Here is a 12500-nt window from a genome sequence, read left to right as displayed (position 1 = left end):
TCCACCCACCAGGAAGAGCAACTCCCCTACACTATGCAGACTGAACTGTCACTTCCTGAGCCACCGTTAGGACTGTCCCTCCGGAAACGAAGGCTGAGAAGGCAAGGGTCCCCTAACACATGATACACAGGCTCTAGTCCAAGACTCGAATTCTCTAATTCTAACACCCCACTCTGTAATATTCATTAGACCAATCTTCACTAACGTCAGTGATGACAGCACATTTTTAAATGTGAAATGTGTTTTTCAGATCCTAAAACTATCATCTGTATTTTCACAGTTCATGTTCTGCTCAGGAGGTGGTGAATGAGAAGCCAGGTAATATCCATCTATCCTTCCATCTGTTAGTATCTCCCAGCAGTCTCAGGATAGAGAGCGTAGTCCAGGACTGAGAGAGTTGTGCGTCCAGGACTGGCTGATAAACGCAACGCGACCTTTATGTGAAATGTACTCAAACACACTCTTTGGACATTTAAGCCTCTGAAAGAGTCTGTAAAGAACACACTGGTTTAGGTAGCAGGACGTAACTGGGTAACGTAACGGAGACTGAGAGAGGGGACAGGCGTGGGACAGTCTTTGATTAAAATGACCCTCCACTGCTCATTAGCGCAGGAACACAATACAGGAGGAACAGTGAACATACTACATAACAAACCAGCCCGGTTCACTAACAGGAGCTGGTACAAACACACAAGTGTCTCTAAATGAGGATGGTAACGAGGAGCTGATAGGCTGGGACAGGCACCAGCTGAGCACTGATAGGGTGCCACTGAATGAGGGATAAGTTACTGCAGTTTGAATTTCCACTCGACGGCCAGTTCTTTTCCACAGATATCTTGCACTTACTAGACACAAACACCTTAATGGTGCATTTGTTAGGGGAATAGTGACAGACCAGGTGTGCGTACGGCGGGTTAGGTTCTACCCCACTCTTCACGGATCAGTAGAGCGGTGTCGGATCATCTTCAACACAGCAGTGAGGCAGACATGATAGTGACCAGTAGAGGGCACCATGCTGGTGTTTGTAGACCAGCGCCGATCCAAACAACACAGCGTGGACGACAGCTTGTGCACAAGAGCGCGGGCTCGAACTGTACGCCTACGAGGCGCCTACATAAGAGAGGTGGTCTCATGGCAACGCTGGCCTAAAGGCGGGACTGCTAACTGGGTCCTATCAACAGTCCACAAATGCCTTTAGACTCCAGCCAGCTATAGTTTGTAAACGTTTGTAAAGTTTCTCAAAGTTGGTAAAGGAAGATATTTTAGAGTCATGTTTGTGGTTCGAGAAGGGTCTTATATATGCACAGTGAAGAAACTACAGCTAAATGCCGGAAGCTTCAAAGGGGCGGTTTCAAAGGAAGAATGTACTGTGTTGGCACGCCTCCTCCTGATTTGTCAGATGGTAGAAGTTCTGCAGACTGGACACAAGCTTTCTGATTTCATCCTGCACATCAGAATGTGGACAGCTGATCTGGAATCAGCACCAGTTAAACGTGTTGTGAAGTTTGGGCATCAGAGGATGCATGATTTAGCATATATTAGCATAAATTATGTGTTAGCATGTGCTAGCAGTCAAGCTCCTAATATGTACATGTGGTAGTTATCGCAGAGACCTCGTTAGTGGGGAGAGGAAACAGTGTAAAAACAGTGGTGTGTGTGTGTGTGTGTGTGTTCACAGTGTTGTGTGTGTGTGTGTGTATGTGTTCAGTGTTGTGTTTGTGTGTATGTGTGTTCAGTGTTGTGTTTGTGTGTGTATGTGTTCACAGTGTTGTGTGTGGGTATTCACAGTGTTGTGTGTGTGTTGACATTGTTGTGTGTGTTGACATTGTTGTGTGTGTTCACAGTGTTGTGTGTGTGTTGACATTGTTGTGTGTGTTCACAGTGTTGTGTGTGTGAGCTCACAGTGTTTTGTGTGTGTGTGTGTATGTGTTCAGTGTTGTTTGTGTGTATGTGTGTTCAGTGTTGTGTTTGTGTGTGTATGTGTTCACAGTGTTGTGTGTGGGTATTCACAGTGTTGTGTGTGTGTTGACATTGTTGTGTGTGTTCACAGTGTTGTGTGTGTGTTGACATTGTTGTGTGTGTTCACAGTGTTGTGTGTGTGAGCTCACAGTGTTTTGTGTGTGTGTGTGTATGTGTTCAGTGTTGTGTTTGTGTGTATGTGTGTTCAGTGTTGTGTTTGTGTGTATATGTGTTCAGTGTTGTGTTTGTGTGTGTATGTGTTCACAGTGTTGTGTGTGGGTATTCACAGTGTTGTGTGTGTGTTGACATTGTTGTGTGTGTTGACATTGTTGTGTGTGTTCACAGTGTTGTGTGTGTGTTGACATTGTTGTGTGTGTTCACAGTGTTGTGTGTGTGTGCTCACAGTGTTGTGTGTGTGTTCACAGTGTTGTGTGTGTTCACAGTGTTGTGTGTGTGTTGACATTGTTGTGTGTGTGTGTTGACATTGTTGTGTATGTATGTGTTCAGTGTTGTGTGTGTGTGTGTTCACAGTGCTATGTGTGTGTGTTCACAGTGCTGTGTATGTTCACAGTGCTGTGTATGTTCACAGTGTTGTGTGTGTGTGTGTGTGTTCACAGTGCTGTGCATGCATTCACAGTGTTGTGTGTGTTCACAGTGTTGTGTGTGTGTGTGTGTGTGTGTGTGTGTGTGTTCACAGAGAGGATTGGTGAGGCCGAGGTGCTCCAGGTTCACACAGCTGACAGTCAGAACATCAGCAGCCATGACTCAGCAAATCAGCATGAGCAGAGTCACTAACACACACACAATGACTCAACAAATCAGCACAAGCACAGTCGCTAACACACACACACAGACAATGACTCAGTATGTCAGCATGAGCACAGTCGCTAACACACATGCACACACACACACACACACACACACGCATTGGCTCAGCATGTCAGCATGAGCTCAGTTGCTAGCACAAAACACACGCACACACACAACAACAAACAAATACATGCATGCATACACACACACACACACAACACACACACACACAATGCCTCAGCACATCAGCATGAGCACAGTCGCTAACACACACACATACACATACACAAACAATGCCTCAGCACATCAGCATGAGCAGTCGCTAACACACATGCACACACACAACAAACACACACATGCATGCATATACACACACACACACATGCACGCATGGATCCATACAAACACACACACACGCACAATGCCTCAGCACATCAGCATGAGCAGTTGCTAACACACACACACACGCACAACAAACAAACACATGCATCCATACACCACACACACACACACACGACTCTGCACGTCACCATGAGCATAATCGCTAACACACTCATGCGCGCACACAACCACAAACACACACATGCACGTATACACACACACACACACACACACACACACACACACACACAAAGAACACACACAAGAATTTTTAATTACTTGTGCTTTTTTACACAAGTTGTTTTTCAACAGTACTGTTTACACCTTGTTTATACTCCTTGTTTACACCTTGTTTTGTTTTGAGTATAGTGAAGATATTTCAGCTCATTCTTGCTCTGGCTCAACACACTGAAGTCTGATATTAAGAGTCTGGTATAAGGAGTCTGATGACACACACACAGGTATCTGAGGATGGCCGCACCACACCCACAAAAGCTTCGGATGTTTTCAGTAATTAAACAGTGAGGTTGTTTATTCTGGTCTTATTTAGCTTTTATTTCAGCACAGCTGTGTACTTACACTATTAAAGCAGACTAAAATACACCATGTGTGAAAATGACACGTTCCTGCAGTTTGGAGACGGCAAAACATTAATCATGATTTTCTATCTTTGACTTTCATGAACTTAAATGAGCAGCTTCAGTAAATTACTGGTTTTCCGTATTCGATTTGAATGTTTATTTTCTAAAGCCATTACAGTGCCTGCATAAGTACGAACGTTTTCATATTTTGTTGTTTTACATCCTGGAATTGAAATGAACTTAATTATATGTCATGAATCTACAAGAACTACTGAAGTATGAGGAAAGTCAATATCATTTGCATAATTATTCCCACATGTAAAGAGATCACATCTTCATCAACATTTAATCTGGTGCCACTAATTGCCATCAAAAATCCTTAAATTATCTGAACTGTGTCAACATGTCTGTAATTAAAGTGTCATGTGAGGTCAAAATAAACACACCTAGTCCATGTCCCAGAGTTTAAACACACACACACACACACACACTCACATATGCATGCACACATATGCACACATAGGCACACACACACAGACACACACAAACTCACATATGTACGCACACTCACACATGCGCACACTCACACACACACACACACACACACACACACACACACACACACACACAAACTCACATATGTACACACACTCACACACACACACACACACACACTCACACACACTCATATATGTATGCACACACTCACATATGCATGCACACATACGCACACATACGCACACACACACACACACACAAACACACACAAACTCACATATGTACGCACACTCACACATGCTCACACATGCTCACACTCACACACACTCATATATGTATGCACACACTCACATATACATGCACACATACGCACACACACACACACACACGTACGCACACTCACACATGCTCACACACTCACACACACACTCACACACACTCATATATGTATGCACACACTCACATATGCATGCACACATACGCACACATATGCACACACAGACACACACACAAACTCACATATGTACGCACACTCACACATGCTCACACACACACACACACACACAAACTCACATATGTACGCACACTCACACATGCTCACACGCACACTCGCACACACTCATATATGTATGCACACTCACATATGCATGCACACATACGCACACACACTCACATATGCATGCACACATACACACACACACAAACTCATATATGTATGCACACTCACACACACTCACACACACACACACACACACTCATATATGTATGCACACACTCACATATGCATGCACACATACGCACACTCACACACAAACTCACATATGTACGCAAACTCACACATGCTCACACACACACACAAACTCACATATGTACGCACACTCACACATACACACACACTCACACACTCATATATGTATGCACACACTGACATATGCATGCACACATATGCACACATAGGCACACACACACACACACACACACACACACACACACACACACACAAACTCACATATGTACGCACACTCACACATGCACACACACACACACACACAAACTCACATATGTACGCACACTCACACATGCACACACTCACACACACACACACAAACTCACATATGTACGCACACTCACACACACACACACACACTCACACACACTCATATATGTATGCACACACTCACATATGCATGCACACATACACACACACGCACACAAACACATATGTACGCACACTCACACATGCTCACACACACACACTCACACACACTCATATATGTATGCACACACTCACATATGCATGCACACATACGCACACATATGCACACACAGACACACACAAACTCACATATGTACGCACACTCACACATGCTCACACACACACACACACAAACTCATATGTACGCACACTCACACATGCTCACACGCACACTCGCACACACTCATATATGTATGCACACACTCACATATGCATGCACACATACGCACACACACTCACATATGCATGCACACATACACACACACTCACATATGTATGCACTCACACACACACACACACACTCATATATGTATGCACACACTCACATATGCATGCACACATATGCACACACACACACAAACTCACATATGTACGCAAACTCACACATGCTCACACACACACAAACTCATATGTACGCACACTCACACATACACACACTCACACACACTCATATATGTATGCACACACTGACATATGCATGCACACATACGCACACACACACACAAACACATATGTATGCACACTCGCACACACACACACTCACACTCACATATGTATGCACACACTCACATATGCATGCACACATACGCACACACACACACACACACACACGCTCACATATGTACGCACACACACACACTCACATATGTACGCACACACACTCACACACACACTCACATGTACACACACACTCACTCACACTCACTCACTCACACACACATGCACCATTAAATCCATTATTTGTAAATGTAAATAATGGCATAAGCACACCTAGACAACACCATCCATCAAACGTCAGTGGCAATGTAGAACGGACAATGAGGAAAATAAAAAGGAGGCAGAAGGTCAAACTATTTTCCAAACACCCCACAAAGTTTGGCTTTCAAAGGGTCATTTAAAATCATGTTTGGAGTTTGGAGTTTTACAAAAAGCATGTTGGAGATGCTGCAAACCTTTGGAAAAAGCTACTTTGATCTGAAGAGACAAAGTTGGACTTTTTGGCCTTGGTGCAAAGTGATATGTATGGTACAGTCCAAACACTGCTCACCCCTCTAAGAACAGCACCCCCAAGCTGAAGATCTAAAAACCTGATGAGTCAGAGAGACACAGAGAGACAGAGAGAGAAATCCACACTGACATTGAAGACCCATTCAAACTGTAATGAGGGTGGGGCCACTCTCAAATAAAAATTTTAACCAATGGGACGCCCAGGTGTAATTATGCACACTTAAATTAGTAACAGTCAAGAACAAATGGCACTAGGCTAGTCTCCACTCTTACTCAAGGATTGCTAATTGGTAAATGGCGTCGTTTAAAATAGGTACCCTCACTCCTACCACTAGAAAGCCCTGCAGTACTAAGAGCTGAGCAGAGAAAAGTCTCACACAGCTGGTCCTGACATTGCGTTCATCAACACCGTCACAAATCGAGACTACTCCGAAATGCAATCAGGCCAAATACCTCAATAACACTAAAACTAAACACACAAGCACAGAGCTAAAGGCAGTGATATCTGGCCCTAAACATTAGTTTAGCAGACGACCTGCTCACAGTGACTGATATTAAACACAGAACCACACTGACAAAGTCCAGACTCAGTGAACACGGCCTGGCCGTCCAGACCGGACGATAGGAGACGTCACGGCTGTCCAGGGAGCAGAGACACTGGAGAGACGGAGCTGCACTTTCTCACTGAATGTGTGTGAAACATTCAACCCAATATGCCAAGTCTACTTTACAAAATGTGTGATGATACACCGTAGTGTCTGTCCAACACTGACAAACTGTCTGTCCTGTGTGGGGCAAAAGAAAGAAAGCAGAACTTTCTCTCAAATCATCTCATTTTTCATGTTTCCCACCTTACTGAGGGGCATTACATTTCCCCCATGCGAGGTTTACTTTTGTATTTTTTGGTCTAGGTTTTCTCATTGACACGCTTCTACCTGGTCGTGTCACGTGTTATCTTCTGGGATTTGAGTTTTTTCCATCAAACCGGGACTTTATTTACAGTCCACGTGTTTAAGGTTTCGCTCCCAAATCTTTGAAGTCTTAACCCAGGCATTGGAGAATGGTGGTCTGTCTGCGTTTGTACACTGACCCTGCTCCTGGTCCACCTGCATCAGGCTTTCTGTGGTCTTAACGCTGTGGATCAGGTCAAGGTCTGCAAGACGTTTTCAACAAAAAAACTCAACAAAAATATATCTCCAAGCCATTTAAGATTACCATATGGTTCTGTACGCTTCTGGTTCGTCGTTGCACCCACAAGCTTGCCAATAATTTTAATATCTCTTAGTGTGATGACCTCAGTACTGGAGTAATGTGTTCATATCTCTTAGTGTAATGACCTCAGTACTGGAGTAATGTGTTCATATCTCTTAGTATAATGACCTGAGTACTGGAGTAATGTGTTCATATCTCTTAGTGTGATGACCTCAGTACTGAAGTAATGTGTTCATATCTCTTAGTATAATGACCTGAGTACTGTAGTAATGTGTTCATATCTCTTAGTGTAATGACCTGAGTACTGGAGTAATGTGTTAATATCTCTTAGTATAATGACCTGAGTACTGGAGTAATGTGTTCATATCTCTTAGTGTAATGACCTCAGTACTGAAGTAATGTGTTCATATCTCTTAGTATAATGACCTGAGTACTGGAGTAATGTGTTCATATCTCTTAGTCTAATGACCTCAGTACTGGAGTAATGTGTTCATATCTCTTAGTATAATGACCTGAGTACTGGAGTAATGTGTTCATATCTCTTAGTGTAATGACCTGAGTACTGGAGTAATGTGTTAATATCTCTTAGTATAATGACCTGAGTACTGGAGTAATATGTTCATATCTCTTAGTGTAATGACCTCAGTACTGAAGTAATGTGTTCATATCTCTTAGTATAATGACCTGAGTACTGGAGTAATGTGTTCATATCTCTTAGTCTAATGACCTCAGTACTGGAGTAATGTGTTCATATCTCTTAGTGTAATGACCTCAGTTCTGGAGTAATGTGTTCATATCTCTTAGTGTAATGACCTCAGTACTGGAGTAATGTGTTCATATCTCTTAGTGTAATGACCTCAGTACTGGAGTAATGTGTTCATATCTCTTAGTGTGATGACCTCAGTACTGAAGTAATGTGTTCATATCTCTTAGTATAATGACCTCAGTACTAGAGTAATGTGTTCATATCTCTTAGTATAATGACCTGAGTACTGAAGTAATGTGTTCATATCTCTTAGTATGATGACCTGAGTACTGGAGTAATGTGTTCATATCTCTTAGTGTGATGACCTCAGTACTGGAGTAATGTGTTCATATCTCTTAGTGTAATGACCTGAGTACTGAAGTAATGTGTTCATATCTCTTAGTGTAATGACCTGAGTACTGAAGTAATGTGTTCATATCTCTTAGTATAATGACCTGAGTACTGGAGTAATGTGTTAATATCTCTTAGTATAATGACCTGAGTACTGGAGTAATGTGTTCATATCTCTTAGTGTAATGACATGAGTACTGGAGTAATGTGTTCATATCTCTTAGTGTGATGACCTCAGTACTGGAGTAATGTGTTCATATCTCTTAGTGTAATGACCTCAGTACTGGAGTAATGTGTTCATATCTCTTAGTGTAATGACCTGAGTACTGAAGTAATGTGTTCATATCTCTTAGTATAATGACCTCAGTACTGGAGTAATGTGTTCATATCTCTTAGTGTAATGACCTGAGTACTGAAGTAATGTGTTCATATCTCTTAGTATAATGACCTCAGTACTGGAGTAATGTGTTCATATCTCTTAGTGTAATGACCTGAGTACTGAAGTAATGTGTTCATATCTCTTAGTATAATGACCTGAGTACTGGAGTAATGTGTTCATATCTCTTAGTGTAATGACCTGAGTACTGGAGTAATGTGTTAATATCTCTTAGTATAATGACCTGAGTACTGGAGTAATGTGTTCATATCTCTTAGTGTAATGACCTCAGTACTGAAGTAATGTGTTCATATCTCTTAGTATAATGACCTGAGTACTGGAGTAATGTGTTCATATCTCTTAGTGTAATGACCTCAGTACTGGAGTAATGTGTTCATATCTCTTAGTATAATGACCTCAGTACTGGAGTAATGTGTTCATATCTCTTAGTGTAATGACCTCAGTACTGGAGTAATGTGTTCATATCTCTTAGTGTGATGACCTCAGTACTGAAGTAATGTGTTCATATCTCTTAGTATAATGACCTGAGTACTGGAGTAATGTGTTCATGTCTCTTAGTGTAATGACCTGAGTACTGGAGTAATGTGTTAATATCTCTTAGTATAATGACCTGAGTACTGGAGTAATGTGTTCATATCTCTTAGTGTAATGACCTCAGTACTGAAGTAATGTGTTCATATCTCTTAGTATAATGACCTGAGTACTGGAGTAATGTGTTAATATCTCTTAGTGTAATGACCTCAGTACTGAAGTAATGTGTTCATATCTCTTAGTATAATGACCTCAGTACTGGAGTAATGTGTTCATATCTCTTAGTATAATGACCTCAGTACTGAAGTAATGTGTTCATATCTCTTAGTATAATGATCTCAGTACTGGAGTAATGTGTTCATATCTCTTAGTGTGATGACCTCAGTACTGAAGTAATGTGTTCATATCTCTTAGTATAATGACCTCAGTACTGAAGTAATGTGTTCATATCTCTTAGTATAATGATCTCAGTACTGGAGTAATGTGTTCATATCTCTTAGTGTGATGACCTCAGTACTGAAGTAATGTGTTCATATCTCTTAGTATAATGACCTGAGTACTGGAGTAATGTGTTCATATCTCTTAGTATAATGATCTCAGTACTGGAGTAATGTGTTCATATCTCTTAGTGTGATGACCTCAGTACTGAAGTAATGTGTTCATATCTCTTAGTATAATGACCTCAGTACTGGAGTAATGTGTTCATATCTCTTAGTGTGATGACCTCAGTACTGGAGTAATGTGTTCATATCTCTTAGTATAATGACCTCAGTACTGGAGTAATGTGTTCATATCTCTTAGTGTGATGACCTCAGTACTGGAGTAATGTGTTAATATCTCTTAGTATAATGACCTCAGTACTGGAGTAATGTGTTCATATCTCTTAGTGTGATGACCTCAGTACTGGAGTAATGTGTTCATATCTCTTAGTGTGATGACCTCAGTACTGGAGTAATGTGTTCATATCTCTTAGTGTGATGACCTCAGTACTGGAGTAATGTGTTCATATCTCTTAGTGTGATGACCTCAGTACTGGAGTAATGTGTTCATATCTCTTAGTATAATGACCTCAGTACTGGAGTAATGTGTTCATATCTCTTAGTGTGATGACCTCAGTACTGAAGTAATGTGTTCATATCTCTTAGTATAATGACCTCAGTACTGGAGTAATGTGTTCATATCTCTTAGTGTGATGACCTCAGTACTGGAGTAATGTGTTCATATCTCTTAGTGTGATGACCTCAGTACTGGAGTAATGTGTTCATATCTCTTAGTATAATGACCTCAGTACTGGAGTAATGTGTTCATATCTCTTAGTATAATGACCTCAGTACTGGAGTAATGTGTTCATATCTCTTAGTGTGATGACCTCAGTACTAGAGTAATGTGTTCATATCTCTTAGTATGATGACCTCAGTACTGGAGTAATGTGTTCATATCTCTTAGTCCTGGGTAATACTCTAGCAGCAGTATTCTGAATAAGCTTTAGCTGTCTGGTGGATTTTTGAGGCATGAATGAGTTTTTCTAGATCTTCTGCACTCAAAGTCTCTGAATGTTTCTGTCTTTCAGCTGGTAACAGTCTGACTGTTGAGTTTTGAGTCATTTAAGACTCCAAAGCTTTTCAAGTTTTTTTGTTTGTTTTAGCATTTAAAACTTAGAACTGAGATTCACCTTCTTTTTTCCTTCATTTGGGGCGAAATATTCACTTGTGTTTTATGCTTATTTAACTGTTATCGATAAGCTCGATGCCGTCTATCAGACTGCAGTTCCCAGAGAGCAGGTGATGTAAACCTGAGTACCATCAGAGTAGCTGTGGTCAGCAATTTTGTAGTCGTGCAGGATTTGGCCTTGTGGGAAGCGTGAAACAAAAGTGGACCAACAACTGGTCCTTGTGGAACCCTGTATGTCAGAAGGGTTCATTCTGATTTATAGTTGACATCTAGATACAGTTTCATCCCCTTAAGGCCTGTTGCAGGAAGTACTACCCAGTTATCCAGTCTGCAATAATGCTATGGCCCAGTAGGTCAACGGCAGGACTGAGGTCCAGTAACACTGAGGTCATTGTCTGAAACACAGTGAATGGTAACATGTATAATAATAATAATAATAATAATATTTATAATACATTAGCTTTGGTATACAATGATTCCCCACAATGTTAACTGGTCTAATGTATTTTCAACCATACTGTTGCATTTTCAGTGTGATTATTCACTTTTCATGAGTTGTAATTTCACTTCCTGGAAACTGTTTTGTTATTTAGTAAGTTATTGCTGAGACTCATAGTAGGACCTTGTAATGGTGCCTTCTGGTGTGCATTTAATTATTCAAATTGGTTCTTTATAATTATTCAAAATGACCTGGTTCATGGAACCAGTTTTCCTTAGTTCTACTTTACATGTGAGCCATAAAACATGCTTGTGAGATCCAGAGAGTAGATATCCATAAAAACATTAAACTGACAAACACTGAAGTGACATAAAACATTGTAGTGACATTTTTAAAGATACTGGGCTGGGAGTGGGGGAGCATTTAGGGGTGCGAAAAAATGACAAACACTACGCTGACTAAAACACAGACCTGTAGATGTAACCCCCAGTAAATACCGCATAAACACTACGCTAACTAAAACACACAGACCTGTAGATGTAACCCCAGTAAATACCGCATAAACACTACGCTAACTAAAACACACAGACCTGTAGATGTAACCCCCAGTAAATACCGCATAAACACTACGCTAACTAAAACACACAGACCTGTAGATGTAA

The 12500-nt window shown here is 41.1% G+C and overlaps 1 protein-coding gene across 2 annotated transcripts in view; it reads left to right on the top strand.

Moving 5' to 3' along the window:
- The window catches only part of tbata (thymus, brain and testes associated), a 13717-nt gene extending 9545 nt beyond the window's left edge, over window positions 1-4172 (top strand). The window contains exons 7-10 of one of the 2 annotated variants that reach the window (XM_035533220.1): window positions 1-101; window positions 281-318; window positions 2657-2676; window positions 3520-4172. The exon at window positions 1-101 is cut by the window's left edge and continues 53 nt beyond it. In XM_035533220.1, coding sequence (XP_035389113.1) covers window positions 1-101; window positions 281-318; window positions 2657-2676; window positions 3520-3522 — 162 coding nt within the window. In that variant the 3' untranslated portion in view covers window positions 3523-4172. Of the gene's footprint in view, window positions 102-280; window positions 319-2656 lie in introns of both variants that reach the window. The other variant, XM_035533219.1, reaches the window with a different exon arrangement.
- Window positions 4173-12500: the final 8328 nt, after the last annotated feature.

This window comes from Electrophorus electricus, chromosome 14 (assembly GCF_013358815.1).
Source record: "Electrophorus electricus isolate fEleEle1 chromosome 14, fEleEle1.pri, whole genome shotgun sequence".
In the NCBI taxonomy this organism is placed as follows: domain Eukaryota; kingdom Metazoa; phylum Chordata; class Actinopteri; order Gymnotiformes; family Gymnotidae; genus Electrophorus; species Electrophorus electricus.
This window is presented reverse-complemented; position numbering and strand designations above follow the sequence as displayed.